Source organism: Malania oleifera, chromosome 10 (genome assembly GCF_029873635.1).
Source record: "Malania oleifera isolate guangnan ecotype guangnan chromosome 10, ASM2987363v1, whole genome shotgun sequence".
Lineage (NCBI taxonomy): Eukaryota > Viridiplantae > Streptophyta > Magnoliopsida > Santalales > Ximeniaceae > Malania > Malania oleifera.
Window position 1 is genome coordinate 35,214,139 of NC_080426.1, and position 23,407 is coordinate 35,237,545.

General features: G+C 38.7%; 2 protein-coding genes and 1 pseudogene across 2 annotated transcripts in view; 2 read left to right on the forward strand and 1 right to left on the reverse strand.

Annotated features, from left to right (window-relative positions):
- LOC131165246 (transcription termination factor MTEF18, mitochondrial) overlaps nt 1–23,407 on the forward strand; it is a 59,390-nt gene that overhangs the window by 35,874 nt on the left and 109 nt on the right. The window lies entirely within an intron of this gene.
- LOC131166609 (uncharacterized) lies at nt 863–6,990 on the reverse strand (annotated as a pseudogene).
- LOC131166610 (transcription factor DUO1-like) lies at nt 7,186–8,059 on the forward strand. The gene is made up of 3 exons (XM_058125195.1): nt 7,186–7,397; nt 7,542–7,779; nt 7,925–8,059. The coding sequence occupies exons 1-3, from the start codon at nt 7,186–7,188 to the stop codon at nt 8,057–8,059; spliced, it is 585 nt and encodes a 194-aa protein (XP_057981178.1).

Consider the following 23,407-nt stretch of genomic DNA (forward strand, 5'->3'; position numbering starts at 1 on the left):
ATTTGCGCTGGATGACACAACACTTGAAATGTATGTGAGTTAGATTCGGATACTCAAATTTGATTCAACTTGAGAAGTTTTAATATTCAAATTCTCGAGATGAAAGAAAGCAAACTTACAATAATTATTTTGTTAAACTCAAGCATGACTTAGCTCCCAAAGTCAACCAAACTTGATTTGGTTGAAAAATATATAATACATAATTATATGAACATTATTGTGTTAAAGGTGGTTGAACTCCAACTCCAAGTCAAACAAAATTGAACTGGGTCAAGTCATAGTGCAAGTTGAGCCAAAATAGGTAGCAAGTTGACTTGACTAAATTTATATTTCAGTGCACACAATCATCTTGGGTTCGAGGAAATATTGAACTTATTCAAGATCATTTTCCAATCAAATGGTTAAGATTAAGTTAAGATGTTTGGGTTTGCTAGTTTAATCTGCAATATGTCCAATGTTCCAAGGTTTAGCTCTATTAGGCTTGCAAGTATGTGAGCATACAAATAGATAAACGGGGCACCTGAACTTGTTGTAGCCTCAAAATCCTCATATTGCTGAGATTTTTTTTTTCAGATAGTGAAATCCATTTTATTTAAGACCAACCACACAAATCTTTTTCATTGAAGACCTTATTTAAGAACAACTACACAAATATTTTTTGCAACTCTGCTGGAGATTTATGTTCACTCCAATTCATCAAATGGTGAAGTCCGTTGTTGCCCACTTGCATCTCTGCTTTTTTCAAGACCGAGGATTGAAAATGAAAACTCACGAGCAGAAAACACACACACAAATTGCTTCTAATAGGGCTCATTAGGTTGCACTTCAAGAGAGATCTAGAATAAGCGGCTGGTGCAAAAAGTCACACTTCAAATGGTATATCACTCAAAATACAATAACTGATACCAGTTTCGCTGTTCTTTGTTAGCACATCAAAGTTTTCAGCTGTAAAAGATTGGCATTCACCAAACAAGACAGTCCTTCTTAAATGCAAGCATGCATAATAATCTACCCCACAAACTGTAGTGTCCTTCATGAATGCAAAAGCTGCAACGGCAACTCCTTCCCCTGCATGATATAAATCACAACTCAACAAATTAGGTTGGTGATCTTATTGATGAGCTAGGCTTGTAGAAAAACAAGATTACAGCATTTTGGACACCACATCAAGGAAAGGAAATGATTGCAAACTATACTTGAATAATGTAGAAGGCACAAACCAACAATCCATAGAAACAAATTTTAAAAATAGATCATCATTAAGGAAAAAGAGAGAGGCAAGTCGGCATATAACATTTAAAAAATGCTGCTTTGAAAGTAGTCGATAGAAGGAGAAAGGGAACAAAATGGAGTCATCACAAAAGGATAGGAAGTTCGAATATAGTGTCTTGGAAACCTGAAAGTAATCTCATATATATGAAAGGATATGGTCACTTCAAATGCTACTAAAGGCAGTTTGCTTTTGTCTAGAGCAATGTTTGGTGAAAGGAAAAAAGAAAGTGAAGAACCATTAAAAGATTTCATTATTGATTCAGGTCCGATATCTAGGTACAAAAGCATGGTTTTCGCTACATATTCATATCCTTGAAACAATCTCAAGCATTAGAATGCCATCTTGATAAAAATAAAATAAAATTTAAAGCTCAATGAATGGAACAACCCAGAGTGAAGCTTACCGTGTGTGACAAGCAACAAGTTTTCTAAAGGGAATTTATCAGCAAGAGCTTGAATAACCTCTTTATATTTGGTCCTCGCACTCAAAATTGTCTCTTCCTATTGGGGCAACTAAAGTTCCTCGAGCAATGAAACTATGTCAGTGTGCATAACACTTCTTGTGGATAGGTGTAATCATGCTGATATATGAAGAATTAATTAAAAGGACAAATTAAAAAAGTAACATTGTTTAAACCTGTTTATATATACGTTTCACAGTATGATCCATCGTTCCAGCAGGGAACATAGCTTCAAGCTCTGAGACATTGAAACCCCAGTTCTCATCTTTGGGAGGTACTCTTATGGCTATCTCGTTCAAAATCTCACGCAATCCATACTCAATTGAAACCTATAGTGTGGATAAAATAGAGTCAAGCAGTTAACCGATAGACCTGGCAGGCCGGAAGTGGAATTTGACAACATCCAAACAATCTGAACACATGAATTTGGAAGCAGATTACCGTATCATATCCATCCATATGTATACATACATATAATATATATATATATATATATATATATATATATATATATAAAATACACACGCACAATAGATATCGTTTTAATACTTTTGAATTTTCAATTAATTAATATCAGACATGAACATGCATATTTGTACATAGTACGTACAATAGCCAGTTAGCCGCTTCAACAAACATATATTGTGGTAGTTGTTCAGCACAGAGCATCTTTACCAGTGCATTAGGTGGTCAAAATTGCTTGATTGAATTGAATATGCAAGCCTAGTAACTAATTGCAAGAAGATTCATATACTGTATCTAAATGCACATGATGACAGATCAGATGGGATCTAGACAATCTCTCCTTATATTGCATTTGGATATGCTTTGATCTGATACGACTTTCCAAATCAGGTCCAGCACAAAAACAATTCATTTACTGTATCTAAATGCACATGTTGAGAGATCAGATGGGATCCAGACAATCTCTCCTCATTTAGCATTTGGATATGCTTTGATCTGATACAAATTTCCAAATCAAGTCCTGTACACAAACAATCTTACTATAATATAACAGAGGATTGTCAAATAGAAATTAAAAGAGTAGTTAAAGGGAGTCCTTTATTTTTCCTACTAGGGATGAGATTTAAAAAGGATTCATATAGATATGAAACTTCAAACAATTATTAGAGCATGTTGTCATAGGGCTTACAATTCTATGTGTTTATTCTATCAACTGGAAAATTATCATGAATTTAGCCAACCTTAACCAATTTTCCAACTAAATATACCAGTTAATAATCTTTTTTTAGTATTTCTCAAACCCCTTCCTTCTTTAATTCAAGCTTGATTCACCTAAGGTGCTAGTTATAGAGCAAGACCTGAAATAATTTCACGCAGTTAAACTCTAGTCAACCACAAAGCACCACAAAATAGCAAACAATATTTCCCTTGAACCATCGAGACAACTAATGTTCCCCCAATGAGAAAATTTTGGGATGGTAATTATCGCATATAGCTAGGTCACATATTGAGGGTCCGCCTTCGATCAACGGTAAGGTTGCTCATTTCCCTTGAACCATCGAGAGAACTAATGTTCCCCCATGAGAAAATTTTGGGAAGGTAATTATCGCATATAGCTAGGTCACATATTGACAACGAGCCTGAATAACGGTAAGGTTGCTCCTTTGTGACCAGTTGGTCACAGGTTCGAGTCTAAGGAAATAGTTTCTCCACAGGAGTAAGGCTGCGTATACTTTGAGAACCCTCTCTTTGTTCAGTGAAGAGTGGGGTCAGTGATGTGGAACTCAGATGTTGATCGCATAAAAGAAATGCTCTGGTTTCTAAGTTCATGTCACTACTTGCCTACCGCAACTAATGAAGCTATGATGGAGCAGTGGCGTCTCAATTTGCAGACCAACAAGAGATTTTTCCCTCTTAGTTAGAATTCAAGTTATTATTTTCTGCTAGTCCATTTGTTTATCCATCAAAATTTCACCAATTTTTTTTTCTCAAAATTATTCGATTCAGTCTTCACCCAAATTTCCAGTTACCAAGATTCTGAAGAAAAATAAAATCACAATGTGTAATGACCCGAAGAATAATGGTATTTAAATAATAAAAAGAAAGGGAAATGGAAATCGGAAACAGAAGGAGGCAGTCGACTTCGCGTTCGTCGATGACGTTGCATTTTGGAATGGATAATCCCAAGGAATTTTTCAGCTCATCGTCGATGAATACATGGGACTCGTCGAAGAGGGTATAATAGGAGCTCGTTAACGAGGATAGGATTCGTCGACGAGAAGATACCAAGAGAGGATTTTTGGAAGCCTGAAATTTGTCGACGAGGGTTGAAGTTTGTCGACTAACTTTCTACAGGACTCGTTGACGAGGTGATGTGGTTCGTTGACGAATCTCGCAGTATAAATAGGGTTAAACGTGATTTTCACTTCATTTTCTTTTGTCAAATCTTTTTCTCTCTCCTCACACAATTTCTCCTACTTATCACTAAGATTTTGGGCTGAATTTCCACTGGTTCGACGATCTGAAGCCACCACGACGCTCCTGGGAAAGTTCTCTACAAGTCTGCCGGAGCGGATCGTCCATGGGGCTGAGTTGGAAACCATCCCAAATCCAAAGTAAGGCTTTCTACTCAGTATTTGGTTAATTGAGAGTTGTAGGAAGTGATATACGCGTAAAAATACTGAACTTTAGTTCTAGGGAATGTTGTTTCCAGGGTGTTGAGCGGGGAACCCTGCGAGTGCAGGACAGATTTTCTTAGGGGTTTTTTAAGAATCAGGTAAGGGGATAAACTAAACTAGTTCTTTTAAGAAAATGTATGTATATATAGCATTTGATTTCAGGAAAGTAAATATGTCTATATATATGATTTATATTTGAGAAAACACTGTTAAAAATGATGGTATGTTGAATATATGAAAAACATGTTCAGTGTGGCACGAGTAGAAATTGTTATGAAATATTGTTTTCTGGAAATGTGATTATGATACGGATTTTTATAATGAAAAAACGGCATACGGGCCGAGATTTTTATATATGTTTGCCAGCGTACGGGCCTAGCTATGTGTATGATTTGCCAGCGTATGGGATGTGTCATGGATATGATTTGCCAGCGTACGGGCTATGCTATGTGTATGATTTTCTAGAGTACGGGCCGAGTTATGGAAATGATTTGCTAGCGTACGGGCTCTGCTAGGTTATGATTTGCAGGCGTATGGGCCAAGCTATGATAAAATGTGAAATATCAGCATACGGGCCAATGATTTTTCATGATATACATAAATATGCAAAATGATATGATTAATCTAATAATTAATGATATGAGATATCCATGTATCACAATTTCAATATATGTTATATGATATCAGAACCTGGTTGGTCTGGTTTAGGCTAGTACTTGCACGGTATCGTTGCTATGTGTCCATGGTCATCATAATCATGATATTTGTGTTAATGCCGCTGTACGAAGTGGTGTGAGATTAGATGGTCGATGTGGTTTTTAAGAAGTGTGTGAGCGCCCCTGGTGTACGGACTAGGTCAGGCAGACCCATCAGACTTACAGACGGTACTTTTGACTTGACAGTGGTCGGTCAACCATTGTCAAGTCTCGCCTTCAGGCCACACAACCTAGTCATGTGGGGGTAATACATGACAACAGCCAACTAACCCACCAAGGATGTTTTTGTATTATATTTTATAAGATGAAATATGATTATGAAAATGCAGTATATTCTGCCATGTTATGATGTTTTCCTAGATATGACATAACAGTTGTTAAATATGTTTCTATACGATATATGTATAACATGGAATACTCATGTTACCACAAACTGGTATTAGTTTATTTCCCTTACTAAGAGGTGTCTCATCCCAAAATTTTATAAACTTTTCAGAAGCCACAGATAGGAGAGCAGGAAAAACCCCGCTGATCTAGTGCTGTTTGTTAGCCCTCTTTGAAGGGTAAGTTTTAGTAGGGATAGTTGGATTTTGTGGGAAATGTCCCTAAATTTTGTTTTTGGGATGTATATACTGAAATACAGTGGATATTGTGACTCTGATATTTATGGTAATGTGATGGATGTTTTTGTATTTATAATATTGTGATTGTATGTTTCCTGCTGCTTAAGCTTCCGTTACGTGTTCTGATGTATCCCTAGTACCCACGGGTCCAGGCGAATTATGATCTGCTGAGTTGGAATTTGTGATATTGATTTTATAAAAAAAAAATGTGAAAATTAAGTAGGTCGTTACACAACGAATGTAGAACAAAGCAGTAAATGACATGGCAATCTGACCTTGATCCCGGAGGGATCATCCACGGAGACGGCGGAGACGCGGTCTGGACGCAGCGGAGGAATGGGGAGACGAAGACGAGCGAATGGGGGAGGGGATACGGTCGTGTAGCCGACGAGCGGTGCGGAAGGCGCAGACAAGGCCGGCATCGATGAGCGAGGGGTCCTAGGGGCGTGCCGCCGTGGACGCCCACAAGGGTTTGAAGTTGTCCATGCGGTCGTCGTGCCTCATGACAATAATGTGTTGAAGAACTTCATATCCTAAAAACAGTGTAGCTTCACAGATACCAGTGCAGCCACCAGCATGAATTCTATGGACTATTCAAAGAAAAATTGTCTGTAAGATGGCTTGGTCGACTACAATTTATTACTTTAGGAATTCTTTCTTCTTTGAAGGTGTTGAAGTTCTTCTTATTCTGTTAACTAATAAAGTTGTGGAGAAGATAATGTTGGCTTCTTAAGATTATAAAGGTTTTGAATTTCTCAAGTTTGGTTATATTAGATAGTTTGTTATTTTGTACTTTCTACAGTACTTTGCCTGTTTGACATTTTGATATAGAAGCTTGATTTTTTTAGTTAAACAAATTTAGGACAGGTGGATTTACGTGTATATTTGGATCAATAACGAATTTTTTTTTTATTTATTTGGTCAAATTTTATATATTTTTTAAGTTAAGTTTGGAACCAATAAATAAATTTACATTAGCCTCAATTTTTTTTAAAAATTTTGTATGAGTATATATATTACTTAAATTGATAGAGATTTTCGATTTAAATTTTGATTAAATTTAGATAAAATATAATATAACATTATATTAAAATTTGTTCAAACTTTAAATTCGAATTTTTAATTACTAAACGCACCATAATTGTCTTTGTTACTTGTTTTGGTCACACAGATTGGACACGTGCGGGTTGTGGATTATGAATTACCCAGTCAGGACATCTATGTCCGGGGAATTCCACCGCCGAACGAGGGGTATGGACGTAACTTCATTACCCATTTCGAAAATGAGAAAAAGTGGGAAATGTGGGGGTGTGTAGTGGAGGAGAGTGGAGTAACCATCTTAACTGTCACTACCCCCCACGAACGAACAAATTTCATAGCCCAAAAAAAAGACAACGAAATTGCAAATCGAAACCTAGGATAGTCCACTGATTTCGGTGATCGGAATTCTTTCTCGTGGAATGTGGGGGCAATGGCCGAAGACAGAGACAGAGACGGAGGAATGGCGGCGGGGGAGATAATGAAAGGGCCGTGGAAGGCAGAGGAAGATGAAGTCCTAGTAAACCACGTGAAGAAGTATGGCCCCCGAGATTGGAGCTCCATTCGATCCAAAGGCCTCTTGCACTGCACCGGCAAGTCCTGCCGCCTCCGGTGGGTCAACAAGCTCCGACCCAACTTGAAATAGTAAGCAATTTGTAATTGAATTCCTCCATTTCCATCTCCACCTGTGAAAAAAAGAAAAATCATTTTGGGTTCGCCCTGTTTGGTCGATTTCGTACCTCATGAACTTGATGTGGGTGTCTCTGTTTCTGTCTCTGTTTTCTGAAGTAGGGTGAAGTTTTCTACGGAGGAGGAGAGGGTGGTGATAGAACTACAGGCGCAATTCGGGAACAAATGGGCGAGAATCGCGACTTACTTGCCGGGAAGAACCGACAACGATGTCAAGAATTTCTGGAGCAGCCGGCAGAAGAGGCTGGCCAGGATTCTGCAGACTGCTCCTCCCAGACCCCGACCCACGCCCATCATCACTAGGGAAGCTCCTGTCTTCCATGCTGTTCCAATTGAGGTAAATTTAACATTTTTTTATGCCACTACTACGCAGAAATTAGTGGGAAGTGAAATGATTTTTTAGTTCTTCGGCTGAGGAAGAACCATCCTGCACAAAACTTCAGCTCTGTTCATCATCCTCATCATCCTATGAAATGATGAAGATGGTGCCACTGCCGGAATTGGTGGATATGAACCCCAACTTGCTTAATTATGACACCACCACCGTTGTTCAACTGGAGTTCAATCCAAGCATGGATCAGTCCCAGGCCCAATCCCAAATCCTTTTTCCGGATTAGTTCCCAGAACCACCGCAGCAAGACCTTGCATTTTCGCAAGAGAGCCAAGAGCTGATAGCGAGGTTGGAGGACACTTGCTTCTTGGATGTGTTTGGAGCGAGGGATTCCGAGGAACTCAGAAACGAAGGGAGGCTCTGTTGTGAAACTTGAGATTGTTCCACCTAACTTTACCACAGTTTACTATTGTATAGGTAAATAGAGAGTGAATAATTGTGCAAATTACACCAGGTAAATTCTCAGGGAAGTAGGGGGTCACAACGGACCGCTTAAATCCCTCTTTCCTAGACAAAATTTTCCTTAGACATGTAATTCACACAATATATTACTACAATTATACCCGACAAAAGCGAACTACTGAATAGATGAAATGAAAAACACCAGAATTTAACGAGGTTCGGCTAATTGTGCCTACGTCCTCGGACACTATCAATCAATATTTCTCTATTCTAGAAATATTACAAAATGAGAAAGAGAAGAGAGAATGTGCCTAAGAGAGAAGTAGGCAAATTTGCGGATAGGATTACAAATGGAGGTGATGAGTTTATATAAGTTAGGAAATACCACTATTACAACCACTAATCACCTACCTTTGAAAAAATAGCCCACCATTGAAGACTTCAATGGCAATGGTAGGCTTCTAGAATGAGCCATAATTCAACAAATCTCCACCTTGGTGAAATTCCATCTCTTAACATCTCTCATGGATTCCATAATGTCTTCAAATGCGCTTGTAGCGCAAATCTTTCAATTTTTAACAATGTTGATCAAGTTCAAGTAATGTTGAAATCTGACCACAATTACTTTTGTCATCATATCAGCAGGATTCTTAGTGGTTCGAATCTTCTGGATTACTACTCCACCTTCTTCCAAAATTTCTCGAACAAAGTGATATCGAACATCGATGTGTTTTGTCCTTGAATGGTAGAATTGGTTTTTTGCTAGATGGATAGCACTTTGGCTATCACAATGCACTTTGATGTGCTTCTGCTCAATTCCCAAAACTTTCATCAATCTTTGAAGCCAAATTGCCTCCTTTACAGCCTCTGTGACGACCATATACTCTGCCTCTGTAGTGGACAAAGCAACTGTTGACTGTAAAGTAGACCTCCAACTAACTGGCAATTTTGCAAGAGTAAAAACATAGCCAGTAGTTGACTGACGCTTATCCAAATCACCAGCGTAGTCGAAATCACAGTATCCAACAACACTATGATCATCTTGCTTATCCTGCTCAAATATCAGTCTGACATCTACCATATACAAAATGTATCGTAGAATCCATTTCACAGCTTGCCAATGTTCCTTTTCAGGATCATGCATATACCTGCTCACAACTCCAATGGCTTGTGAAATATCGAGCCTTGTACACACCATGACATACATCAAGCTACCAACAGCACTTGAATACGGTACTTTTGACATGTATTCTCGTTTTGCTTCAGCTTTTGGAGACATAGATGCATTTAGCTTGAAATGAGGAGCAAGCGGAGTACTAATAGGTTTTGACTTCTCATCCATACCAAAATGCTTCAGTACTTTCCTCAAATATTGTTTTTGAGTCAAGCAAAGCCTCCCCAATTTCTTATCTCTACTTATCTTCATACCGAGAATTTTTTTTGCTTCGCCTAGATCCTTCATCTTAAACTCTCTATTCAACTGAGTCTTCAGTTTGTCAATTTCTTTCTGACTTTTGGAGGCTATCAATATATCATCAACATAAAGAAGAAGATATATGAAAGATCTATCTTGTAACTTGCAAAAATACACACAGTGATCATATTTGCTTCTTTTGTACTTTTGCCCCATCATAAACTTGTCAAATCGTTTGTACCACTGCCTTGGGGATTGCTTTAATCCATACAACGATTTTTCAAGTTTGCACACCATATTTTCTTTTCCAGCAACTATGAAACCTCTTGGCTGAGTCATGTAGATTTCCTTTTCCAAGTCTCCATGTAAAAATGCAGTTTTTACATCTAATTGAACTAGTTCCATATCCAATTTTGCTACCAAAGCTAATAAGATTCTAATGGAGGAATGTTTTACTACTGGAGAAAATACCTCATTGTAATCAATTCCCTCCGTTTGTGCATAGCCTTTAGCCACCAACCTTGCTTTGTAGCGAACACTATTCTTGTCAGGAAATCCATCTTTCTTTGTATATACCCATTTACACCCAATTGCCTTCTTTCCCTTCGGAAGACTAACAAGCTTCCATGTTCGATTCTTATGAAGGGACTGCATTTCTTCATTCATGGCTTCCCTCCACTTTTTTTCTTCCAAACTTTGGATTGCTTCATTGTAAGTAACAGGAGTATCATCGTTTGCAATTGGAGATGCGTAAGCCACCATGTCAACAAAGCGAGTAGGCTTTCTAATTTTTCTCTTTGGCTTACTCAATGCAATAGATTCATGTTGCTGTGGAGGTTCTTGGGTTGAAACCTCTTCTACAGGCGACTCTTCTTCTACCATAGGAGAGTCTTCATTTTCTGGGTAAACAATTCTTCTATCAAACTCTACCATCTTTTTGCTCAACACTTTCTATTGTCACCTTTCTTAAAAAAGTAGATTCATTAAAGGTAACATCCCTGCTGAAGATTATTTTCTTTGTCTCTGGACACCAAAGACGATATCCCTTTACTCCAGAGGTGATTCCCATAAAGATTGCTTTCTTAGCCCTCGGATCCAGCTTTGATTCCTTGACATGATAGTAGGCAGTGGAGCCGAATACATGTAAGGAATCATAATTTGTAGCAGACTTTCCAAACCATTTCTCCAACGGTGTTTTACCACAAATAGCAGTACATGGTAGGCTGTTGATGAGGTGGTAGGCATATGTTACAGCCTTAGCCCAAAATTCTCTACCCAACCCAGCATTGGACAACATACACCGAACCTTCTCCAACAGTGTTCGATTCATACGTTCTGCCACTCCATTCTGTTGTGGTGTACTTCTCACTGTGAAGTGTCGAATAATACCTTCATCTTTGCAGATTTTAATAAATGGATCACTTCTATATTCTCCACCATTATCTGTACGGAGGTACTTGATCCTTCTGCTTGTTTGAGTTTCCACCATATTTTTCCATTTGAGGAAGACTCCTAACACTTCATCCTTAATTTTCATAGTATACACCCATACTCTTCAAGAAAAATTGTCAACAAAGGTCACATAGTAGTGTTTTCCTCCCAGTGAAGTTGTCTTGGAAGGTCCCCACACATCAGAGTGAACATAATCCAAAATACCCTTGGTATTATGGATTGCAGTACCAAATTTTACTCTTGTTTGCTTCCCTTTGATGCAATGTTCACAGAAATCTAGTTTGCAGGTCTTTGCTCCCTTTAATAATCCTTGATTTGTAAGAAGTCCCAAGGATTTTTCACCTGTATGCCCCAAGCGTATATGCCATAACCTAGTTGCTTCTATTTCTTTATCATCAGAAGAAACTGTTGCTGCCGTCCCAATAACTGTACGACCTTGATAGTGATACAAGTTATTGTTCTTCTGAATTCCCTTGATTACCATGAGTGCACCAGAGATGATCTTCATGACTCCGTTTTCTGCTGTTACTTTGAATCCCTTCGATTCTAGGGTTCCCACAGAAATAAGATTCTTCATCAAACTTGGCACATATCTAACGTCCGTTAATATTTTGATTGATCCATCTTGATTCCTTAAGTGGATTGAACCAATCCCATGTGTGGTAAGAGGGACATCATTTGTTGTGTAGACGACTCCACCTTCTAGTTCTTTAAAATCAAAGAACCAATTGGGACATATATAATGGCTACACCAAGAATCTAGTAGCCATATACTCGAAGAACTAGTTGATGGTGTAGCAGCAAGCGAAAGATCTGAGCTTCCATCTTCGTACTCAACCACATTTGAGATGGTCTTTCCTTTATCAGGTTTGCCTTTATTCTTTAGCTTCGGACAGTCTTTCTTCCAATGCCCCTTTTCCCGACAAAAGGCACATTCATCTTTGTTTGGTCTGGACCTTGACTTGGATCTCTCTTTCTTTCTACTATTCTAGCTTTGTGAACGGCCTCGAACTACGAGAGCCTCGTTGGCTCCACTTGTGCTTTCAAGCTTGTCCTTCTGCCTCAATTCATAGCTGTACAAAGCAGCACAAACCTCGCCAAGAGACACTTTATCCTTTCCATGGAGCAAAGTAGTTTCAAGAAACTCAAACTCCTCAGGAAGGGATCCCAACAACATTAAAGCCAGGTCTTCATCTTTAAAAGTCTCATCCAGATTAACTAGATCAGTAACCAACCTATTAAAGTTGGTGATATGATCATTCATAGTGGTACTCGAGACAGAAGTGAAGCGAAATAGTCTCTTCTTCATATGGAGTTTGTTCTGAGAGCTTTTCTTCAAAAACTTTTCCTCTAGTGCCTTCCACAACTTGTTTGCAGAAGTTTTCTTACAGAATGCATACTTCTGCTCTCTTGAAAGACACGATCGAATTGTACCACATGCTAACCGATTGATGGTCCCCCATTCTTTCTTCTCAATATCTTCTGGTTTCTCTTCTTCAATGGCAATGTCTAGACCTTGTTGAAAGAGAGCGTTTAGAACCTCACTTTGCCACATACCAAAATGACCGGTGCCGTAAAAAATCTCCATTGCAAATCTGGCATTTGTCACAGTAGTTCTTGCCAAAATAGACGAGTTTGATGTGGATGCTTTTGCACTATCTGCCATCTCTGCCATAAATGCTATTCAATAGCTGCCGATGCGGAATGCCAATAACCCAAGGAAAACTTTTCTGATGTGGAATATCAGACTAAGCTGCAACCACAGAGCATACTAAGAATAACCTTGACTCTGATACCAATTGTTGTGAAACTTGAGATTGTTCCACCTAACTTTACCACAGTTTACTATTGTACAGGTAAATGGAGAGTGAATAATTGTGCAAAATTACACCAGGTAGATTCCCATGGAAGTGGGGGGTCACAACGGACCGCTTAAATCCCTCTTTCCTAGACAAAATTTTCCTTAGACATGTAATTCACACAATATATTACTACAACTATACTCGACAAAAGCTAACTATTGAATAGATAAAATGAAGAACACCAGAATTTAACGAGGTTCGGCTAATTGTGCCTACGTCCTCGGACACTATCAATCAATATTTCTCTATTATAGAAATATTACAAAATGAGAGAGAGAAGAGAGAATGTGCCTAAGAGAGAAGTAAGCAAATTTGGGGATGAGATTACAAATGGAGGTGATGAGTTTATATAGGTTAGAAAATACCACTATTACAAACACTAATCACCTAACTTTGAAAAAATAGCCCACCATTGAAGACTTTAATGGCAATGGTAGGCTTCTAGAATGAGCCATAATTCAACAAGCTCGGTTTCTTTACAGTACTAGCAAGTGCATCTAGGATTCCCTAGTTAGGGCAGGTTGCATTTATATTTATGTTTGTGGTATGAGAAAGTATTTATGATTATAGCAGGTTATAAATTTTCAGGTCATCACAGGAAAGTTGTCACAATGTTATGCTGAAGGCACTGACTAGAAATAATGGGCCTGGGATATCTGCCCTAATCTCAAGAACCCATGCGGATACAAGCCCAAACACACATAAAGGGAGACCCTAGTGTGAGCACTGCCGCAAGCTGGACCATTCAAAAGATACTTACTGGGAAATACATGGGAAACCTGCATATTGGAAGCCGAGACAAAATAAAAAAAAATCGTGACTATCAAGCTGCTATTGATTTTCCAGCTGAGAAATCACAAGGCGAGAAAAATAACAATGCCACTTCAAGTGGCGCATTCAGTCCAGAGCAGTTGGAGCACCTCTATAAAATGTTCTCTACCATTTTAGCATCAGGTCAGTCATCTACAAGTATTCCCTCTCGTTCTTTAGCCCACCAAGGTAATTTTTTGACGACCTTAAATACTATATCACATTACAAATTACCATGGATAATTGATTCTGGTGCCTCTGATAACATGACTGATGCTTATCATCCGTTCTCATCCTATTCACCATGTGCTAGAAATTTGAAAGTTAAAATTGTAGATGGATCACTCTCATTTGTTGCCGGCAAAAGAAGTATTTGAATCTCTGATTCTATAATTCTAAAATCTGTCCTATATGTCCCTAAATTGTCTTGCAATTTGTTATTCATTAACCAGTTGACAAAGGATTCCAATTCCTCTACTAAATTTGTTTCCTCTCTTGTGTTTCCTAGGACTTATCATTGGGAAAGACGATTGGCAGTGCTAAGGCATGTGAGGGACTCTACTACTTTGAGGAGGCAAATAGGAGTGAACAATGTAAAATTGCTATTTGTGATTCTGCATCTATTTCTAAGGATAGTGAAATTTTGTTATGGCATTCTATGAAGGGTCATTCAAATTATCAATATTTAAGATGTAACGACCTAGAAAATACGGATATTTAAATATTAAAGAGAAAGGAAAAATGAAAACAGGAATAGAAGGAGGCAGTAGACTTCGTCGACGAACGCTCCGCGTTTGTCGACGACATCGCATTTTGGAGATAATAATAGTTGGGGATAATAATAATAATAATTTCAAGGAATTTCCAGAACTCGTCAACGAATACAGGGCTTCGTCAACGAGTACATAAGGAAACTCATCGACGAATACAGGATTTCGTCGACGATTACATAAGGAAACTCATTGACGAATATAGGGCCTCGTCGATGAGAAAATATCGAGAGGGGTTATGGGATAGCCTGAATTTCATCGACGAATATAGGGACTCGTCAACGAATTTATTGAAAGATTCGTCGACGAGATGACATGTCTCGTCGACGAAAGCCACAATATATAAGGGGAAAACTCAGATTTTTATCACTTATCTGCGCCCCTCTGTCTCTCTACAACTCTCTCTCACTTCTCTCTTCGTTTTCGGGCCTGTTTCTCACTAGATCGAAGATTTGAGGCTACCACTACGCTCCTGGCGAGATTCTCTGCAAGTCTGCCGGAGCTGATCGCTGGAAAAGTTGGGTTGGATTTCGTCCCAATCTCAGGGTAAGACATTTTATTCAATATTTTTCTTTCCTTCAGTTATGAGAAATGTTGTAGGTAAGAAAATACTGATGTTTTGTTCTGGGGGATTGTATTTTCAGGATGTTGAGTTAGGAACCCTGCGGGTATAGATTCATAATTTTATAGGGGCTTTTCAAAGTTAAGGTAAGGGAAATGCTATGTTAGGAATTTTCATAATGTTATTAGAGAAATCATATATACATATTTATACCAGTTTATTATACAGTATTTATAGAATATAAGTTTAAATACTTGTGTGGCCTGAGTAGATTTTTATGTAATGAAGAAATGTATACAACTTTCATAATGAATCATACTATACTAGATATACAGATATATACATATATATATATATATATATATATATTCACAGAGATTATACAGAAAAATGTACCTGCATATATAGCTTTTATATCAGTAGTTTCATGAAACAGATATATATATATATATATATATATATATATATACGTATACATGTGTACAGTTTTGTTCAGATCATTATTTATATCACAGCTTTATACAGAATAGTATATATAGAGTTATAGTATGTCATGTTTCTTATAACCATAACATACAGAGTGTATAGACAGACATACAAGGGTAGCATCAAGATGCTACCGATATAGTATACAGAGATTACAGTATTTATAGTACAGAAAGTTAGCATTATGGTAACTTTGGAAAAATGACAAAAATAGTAAAGGAGTATATATATATATATATATGTATATAGTATCAGATTCTTATGGAAAGATTACAGACAGATACAGTTTACAGAGCACGGTACCGTTATTATATACAGATAGAGTGCAACCACATATCTCAGATAGTGTGTGGGTACCGTCTAATTGTGTTCGGAGAGGATGCAGCTCCCCAGTACACTGGGTAGAGGGGGCTGGTTGGACGAGGTAGCAGCTAGTCGCGCGCCTAGGAGAGGATGCAGTTTGGCTGGGCTGAGGTAGTGTAGAGTATTTTGACTTATCTAAAGGGCCGACCAGATGAAGTCCTGCCTACGGGCCGCACAACCCTGTCATGAGGGGTCAAATCATGACGTATAGAGTCCCAGGGATAAGGTATAGATATGTAAATGTATATAGTTTTACAATATATGATGAGTATAGTATGATATTATCAGTATGAAAAGTAGAAATACAGACAATATAGTATATCTTAAATTATGAAAGGAAAATATGTTTTACATATGTTTTATTGCATTACAGTTCAGTACTATTTTTAAGTATTCTTAACTTAGTTGCCACACACTAGTAATAGCATATTTCCACTTATTGAGTGTCGACTCACCCCATTGCTTTACCATTTTTCATGTGAGCCAGTTAGGCGAGCATATCAGGCTCGCGGATAGAAAGTAGTTTGATCACCCTGGTTATAGGGTGAGTTTTTGTCAAAGCTGAGTATTTTTGAGTAGATGATGCTGGAGGGGTATTTTCGTATGACTGTGGTCTGTATATACAGAATTTTGGTATTGCATAATAAATATGTAAATGTTTGCATGATGTGTTTCCGCTGCTTAGGTATGGATATGGATATATATATATATATATATATATATATATATATATAAATGGTATGAATTTTGAGGGCATTACAATTTGGTATCAGAGCGTAGGTTGCTAGGTTTTGTAGACTCTAAAGTGCAGCGGAAAACAATACTAGAATATAGGGAAAGATTTTAGATTTTATTCTGTGATCTAGATATAGGATTTTGTAATTGTTTCTGTGTTTTTCCTGGGGTGACGATTTTAGAAAGACCATAGTAAATTGTCGACGAGTTATGTGTTTGGGTTGCAGGAGTGGATTTTGGGGCTAGAATCAAGAGGGATAGTTAACAGAGGATTTGGAGTTTTAGTTAAATAAGTTGGGTTTGTAGGGTTGCACCAACGAGCAGAGAGTTTTATATGCTACATATAGGCTGGCGGGGGAGGCCGAGAGATGGTGGGCAGCCACCAGGTTGTTGGAGGAACAGAGAGCTATACCAGTGCAGATGACCTGGGCTCGATTCAGGGATATGTTCTTTGATAGGTATTATCCGACTTCAATCAGAGAGGCTCGAGTACAGGAGTTTCTGAGTCTGTCTCAGGGATCGTTGACTATCCCACAGTATACTGTAAGATTTATTGAGCTCTCTCGCTTCTGCCCCTCTATTGTCCTAGATGAAACAAAGAAGGCTAGAATGTTTGAGAGAAATTTGAGGCATGATATTTACAGGCAGGTGGCGGTACTGAGGATCCAGGATTCAGAACTGGTTGACGGGCCACTAAAGTGGAGGAGAGTCTATCTGGAGAGACGGAGACACAGAGTCAGAAGAAGAGGGTTGTGCCTTTGATTTATCAGGCAGGTCCCAGCCGAGGCCCTTGGAGAGAAGGTAGATCTGGTGGAGGCCAGAGATAGATGGTAGAGCACAGGGGATTCCAGAGCAGTCAGCCTCCCGCCACTTGTGCCAGATGTGGACGGAGACACCCAAGTGAATGTCGATTTGGGGAGAATGTTTGCTATTGTTGCGAGAGACCCGATCATATGGCTCGATCATGTCATATGTCGTCGAATTATGCACAGGTTCCCAGATCATTTCGAGGTGGATATCAGGCGCCCCGCAGTGGTCAACAGAGGAACACTGCGCCAGCGAGGGTCTATGTGTTGACACCAGGAGACGCTGAGACGGCTGGAGACGTTGTCACAAGTACTCTTACTGCTTTACTATATAAAATGATTGTCTTGTTTGATACAGGTGCCACCCACTCTTTCATATCGGCGGGGTATGTGAGAATAGCTGGAATAGAGACACAACCATTAGATATAAAATTGTCAGTGGGCATGCCGATGGGATCTGTGATTAGATGCAAGAGGGTACTTCAAAATTTTCAAGTAAGTATTCAGGAGAGAGTGCTGCTAGCCGATCTTGTGGTCCTAGATATGCAAGGATTTGATGTGATACTAGGCATGGATTGGTTAGCAACTTATCACACAAATATTGATTGTCATCTAAAGGAAGTGATTTTTAGACCCTCGGGCGAGTCAGAGTTTAGATTTGCGGGTTCACGTGTACGTGCCTCACCACGGCTAGTGTCGGCTATTTAGGTGAGGAGATTGTTATAGGGTGGTTGTCAGGGGTATGTCGCATACATAAAGGAATTTTCCAAAAGAAGAATTGGGACAAGCTGACATACCAGTAGTGAGGGAATTCCCAGATGTATTTCCTGAATAATTGTCTGGTTTGCCACCAGATCATGAGATTGAGTTCACTATAGACTTGTTGTCGGGATCTGTACCAGTATCTAAAGCACCGTACTGTATGGCCCCAGTTGAGTTAAAAGAATTGAAAGATCAGTTACAGGAGTTACTGGATAAAGGTTTCATCAGGCCTAGTGTGTCGTCCTGGGGAGCACCAGTTTTGTTCATGAAAAAGAAAGATGGAACCATGAGATTGTGCATCGATTATAGGGAGATAAATAAATTGACAGTCAAGAATAAATATCCTCTCCCTAGGATCGATGATTTATTTGATCAGCTCCAGGGGACCTAGGTTTACTCTAAGATTGATCTGCAGTCAGGTTATAATTAGGTGAAAGTTAAAGCCAAAGACATCTCGAAGATCGCATTTTGTACCAGGTATGGGCATTACGAGTTCTTAGTAATGTCATTTGGGTTGACTAATGCACCAGCGATTTTCATGGATTTGATGAATCAGGTATTCCACTAGTATTTGGATCAGTTTGTGGTTGTGTTTATTGATGATATACTGGTCTACTCGAGGAGTATTGAGGAGCACGAGCATCATTTAAGGCTGGTATTGCAGATATTGAGAGAAAGGAAATTATATGCAAAATTAAAGAAATGTGAGTTCTGGTTAAGGCAGATTACTTTTCTTGACCATGTGATCTCAGAAGCAGGAGTATCAGTTGATCCGAGCAAAATAAAGGCAGTGGTGAATTGGGAGAGGCTGGGAAATGTTCAGAAAGTTAGGAGTTTTCTGGGGTTAGCAGGTTATTACCGACGCTTTGTGGAGGATTTTTCCAAGCTATTAGGTCCATTAACACGATTTACGAAGAAAAATGTAAAATTTGAATAGACTGGTGACTATGAGCAGAGCTTTCAAGAGTTAAAGCAGCGGTTAGTTTCAGCCCCAGTATTGGCTATTCCATCAGGGGAGGATGGTTTTATGATATACAGTGATGCCTCTTTGAAGGTTCTTGGATGCGTGTTGATGCAGCATGACAGGGTCATTGTTTATGTGTCCAGACAGTTTAAAGAATATGAAAAGAATTATCCTATACATGATTTAGAGCTTGCTGCAGTGGTGTGTGCTCTCAAGATCTGGAAGCATTATTTATATGGTGGGAAGTGCGATATTTTCACGGATCACAAGAGCCTAAAATATTTCTTTACCCAGAAAGAGTTAAATATGCGGCAAAGAAGGTGGCTAAAACTTATAAAAGATTATGATTGCACGATTAATTACCACTTAGGAAAAGCAAACGTAGTGGCAGATGCTTTGAGCAGAAAATCAGGGGGATCCGTACTGGCAACCATGGAGATTCAACACTCAATTCTGGTGGATTTGGGCTCAGTATAGAATTGGTGGAGGAGAGTCCTCAGGCAGTTATTTCCAGCTTAGTAGTGCAACCCACGCTTTATGAGAGGATTAAAGCAGCTCAACGTGACGATGCAGATTTGGCAGCGATGATGGCTAGAGTGTGTGATGGTCAGGGTGAGGAGTTCAGCATATCAGATGACGAAATTCTGCGATTCCGTACTAGGCTATGTGTTCCTGCAGATGTTGAGATCAGGAGGACTATACTGGAGGAGGCTCATAGATCCCTATACACGGTCCATTCCGGCAGTACTAAAATGTACAGGGACCTGCGAGAGTATTTCTAGTGGAGTGGAATGAAGAGAGAGATAGTCGAATTTGTTTAACAGTACTTGACGTGTCAATAGGTTAAAGCTGAGCACCTGAGACCAGCAGGACAATTGCAGCCATTGTTTATTTCGAAGTGGAAGTGGGACCACGTTTCAATGGATTTTGTTATGGGGTTACCACCGGTGCGATAGGGATTGAATGCAATTTGGGTAGTTATTGATCGTTTGACGAAGACTGCTCATTTCATCCCTATTAAAATAGGTTATTCTATGGACAGACTGGCAGAGATATATGTTCAGGAGATAGTTCTTGTTCATGGAGTGCCAGTATCCATAGTCTCGGACCAAGACCCTCGGTTTACTTCACGATTCTGAAAAAGCTTTCAAGAGGCTATGGGTACGTAGTTAGCTTTTAGCATTACTTTTCATCCTCAGACAGATGGTCAGACTGAGAGGACAATTCAAATATTGGAAGATATGCTTCGTGCTTGTGTACTTGATTTTGGAGGCAATTGGATCCAGTTTATGCCGTTAGTTGAATTTGCTTACAATAGTAGCTATCAGGCTAGTATCGGCATGGCTCCATACGAGGCATTATATGGCAAGAGATGTCGTTCTCCTCTTTTCTGGGATGAAGTAGGTAAAAGGCGAATGCTGGGTCCCGAGATAAAACAACAGGCGTCCGACAAAGTCCGATTAATTAGAGAAAGAATTAATTCAGCATAGAGTCGGCAAAAAAGTTATGCAGACACTCGCCGCCAAAAGTTGGAATTTGATGTGGGAGATCGAGTATTTTTTAAGATAGCTCCTCTGAAAGGAGTTATGATGTTTGGGAAGAAGGGCAAGTTGAGCCCTAGGTATATTGGCCCTTTTGAGATACTTGAGAGAATATGATCAGTTGCCTACAGGCTAGTTTTGCCGCCAACTTTGGCTCGTATTCATGACGTGTTTCATGTTGCCATGTTACGAAAATACGTCCCAGACCCATCCCACATCATTAGCTATGTAGAGATAGAGCTTAAGAATTTATTGGTATATGAAGAAGTACTAGTACATATTTTGGATAAAAAGGTTTAGACTTTACGTACTAAAGAAATACAGTTAGTTAAAGTTTTGTGGAAGAATCATGCTATAGAGGAAGCTTCTTGGGAGCTTGAGGAGCAGATTAGACAAAGATACCCGCAGTTGTTCCAAGAGGTATAGACTCAGGTAAAGTATAATTGTTAGATAGGTTTCTTTTGCAGGTACATGTACTGATTTTATTTAGTAGATAGTTTTTAGTTTATATATATGTAATCTCCTAGGACATAAATGTAACCACGGTATTCCTCCGCCACAAGTGAGGGTAGGAAATAAAATAAGTAGACCATTTTTCCTCTATAGAATGATGGAATATATTGAAGGGATACAGCTAGTAAATTTTGAGGACGAAATTTTATAAGGAAGGGAAAATGTAACGTCCTAGAAAATACTGATATTTAAATATTAAAAAGAAAGGAAAAATGGAAACAAGAACAGAAGGAGGCAGTAGACTTCGTCGACGAACGCGGAATCGCATTTTAGAGATAATAATAGTTGGGGATAATAATAATAATTTCAAGGAATTTCCAGAACTCGTCGACGAATACAAGACTTCGTCGATGAGTACATAAGGAAACTCGTCGACGAAGCCCAGTCGACGAATACAGGGCTTCGTCGACAAGTACATAAGGAAACTCATCGACGAATATAGGATTTCGTCAACGAGTACATAAGGAAACTCGTCGACGAATACAGGGCCTCGTCGACGAGAAAATTTATGGGACCGCCTGAATTTCATTGATGAATACAGGGACTCGTCGACGAATTTATTGAAAGATTCGTCGACGAGATGACGTGTCTCGTCGATGAAGGCAACAGTATATAAGGGGAAAACTCAGATTTTATCACTTATCCGTGCCCCTCTCTCTCTCCTCTCTCTCTCTCTACGACTTTCTCTCACTTCTCTCTTCATTTTCGGGCCTGTTTCTCGTCGGATCGAAGATCTGAGGCTACCACGACGATCCTGGCGAGATTCTCTGCAAGTCTGCCGGAGCTGATCGTTGGAAAAGTTGGGTTGCATTTTGTCCCAATCTCAAGGTAAGGCATTTTATTCAATATTTGTTTTTCCTTAAATTATGAGAAATGTTGTAGGTAAGAAAATACTGATGTTTTGTTCTGGAGGATTGTGTTTTCAGGATGTTGAGTTAGGAATCCTGCGGGTATAGAGCCATAATTTTATAGGGGCTTTTCAAAGCTAAGGTAAGGGAAATATGCTATGCTAGGAATTTTCATAATGCTATTAGAGACATCATAGATACATATTTATACTAGTTTATTATACAGTATTTATAGAATATGAGTTTAAATACTTGTGTGGTCTGAGTAGATTTTTATGTAATGAAGAAATGTATACAGATTTCATAATGAATCATACTATACTGAATATATAGATATATATATATATATATATTCACAGAGATTATATAGAAAAATGTACCTACATATACAGCTTTTATATGAGTAGTTTCATGAAACAGATATATATATACGTATACATGTGTACAGTTTTGTTCAGATCAGTATTTATATCATAGCTTTATACAGAACAGTATATACAGAGTTATAGTATGTCATGTTTTCTATAACCATAACATACAGAGTATATAGATAGAGTGTATAGACAGACATACAAGGGTAGCATCAAGATGCTACTGATATAGTATATAGAGATTACAGTATTTACAATACAGAAAGATAGCATTATGGTAACTTTGGAAACATGGCGAAAACAATAAAGGAGTATATATGTATATATGTATATAGTATTAGATCCCTGTGGAAAGATTATAGACAAATACAGTACATATACAATTTACAGAGCACGGTACCGTTGTTATATACAGATAGAGTGCAACCACATATCTTAGATAGTGTGTGGGTACTGTCTAACCGTGCTTAAAGAGGATGCAACTCCATAGTACATTGGGTAGAGGGGGCCGGTTAGACGAGGTAGCAGCCAGTCCTGCGCCTAGGAGAGGATGCAGTTTGGCCGGACTGAGGCAGTGTAGAGTATATTGACTTATCTGGAGGGCCGACCAGATGAAGCCCTGCCTACGGGCCACACAACCCTGTCATGAGGGATCAAATCATGATGTACAAAGTCCCAGGGATAAAGTATAGATATGTAAATGTATACAGTTTTATAGTATATGATGAGTATAGTATGATATTATCAGTATGAAAAGTAGAAATAGAGACAATACAGTATATCTTAAATTGTGAAAGGAAAATATGCTTTACAGATGTTTTATTGCATTATAGTTCAGTACTATTTTTAAGTATTCTTAACTTAGTTGCCACACACTAGTAATAGCATATTTCCATTTACTGAGCGTCGACTC

Excerpts from the sequence above, each read along its gene's own strand:
- LOC131166610 (XM_058125195.1), top strand. The coding sequence starts at position 7,186 with ATGGCCGAAGACAGAGACAGAGACGGAGGAATGGCGGCGGGGGAGATA. Across the intron at positions 7,398-7,541 it reads CTCCGACCCAACTTGAAATA|TAGGGTGAAGTTTTCTACGG; the intron begins GTAAGCAATTTG and ends TGTTTTCTGAAG. Across the intron at positions 7,780-7,924 it reads TCCATGCTGTTCCAATTGAG|ATGGTGCCACTGCCGGAATT; the intron begins GTAAATTTAACA and ends GAAATGATGAAG.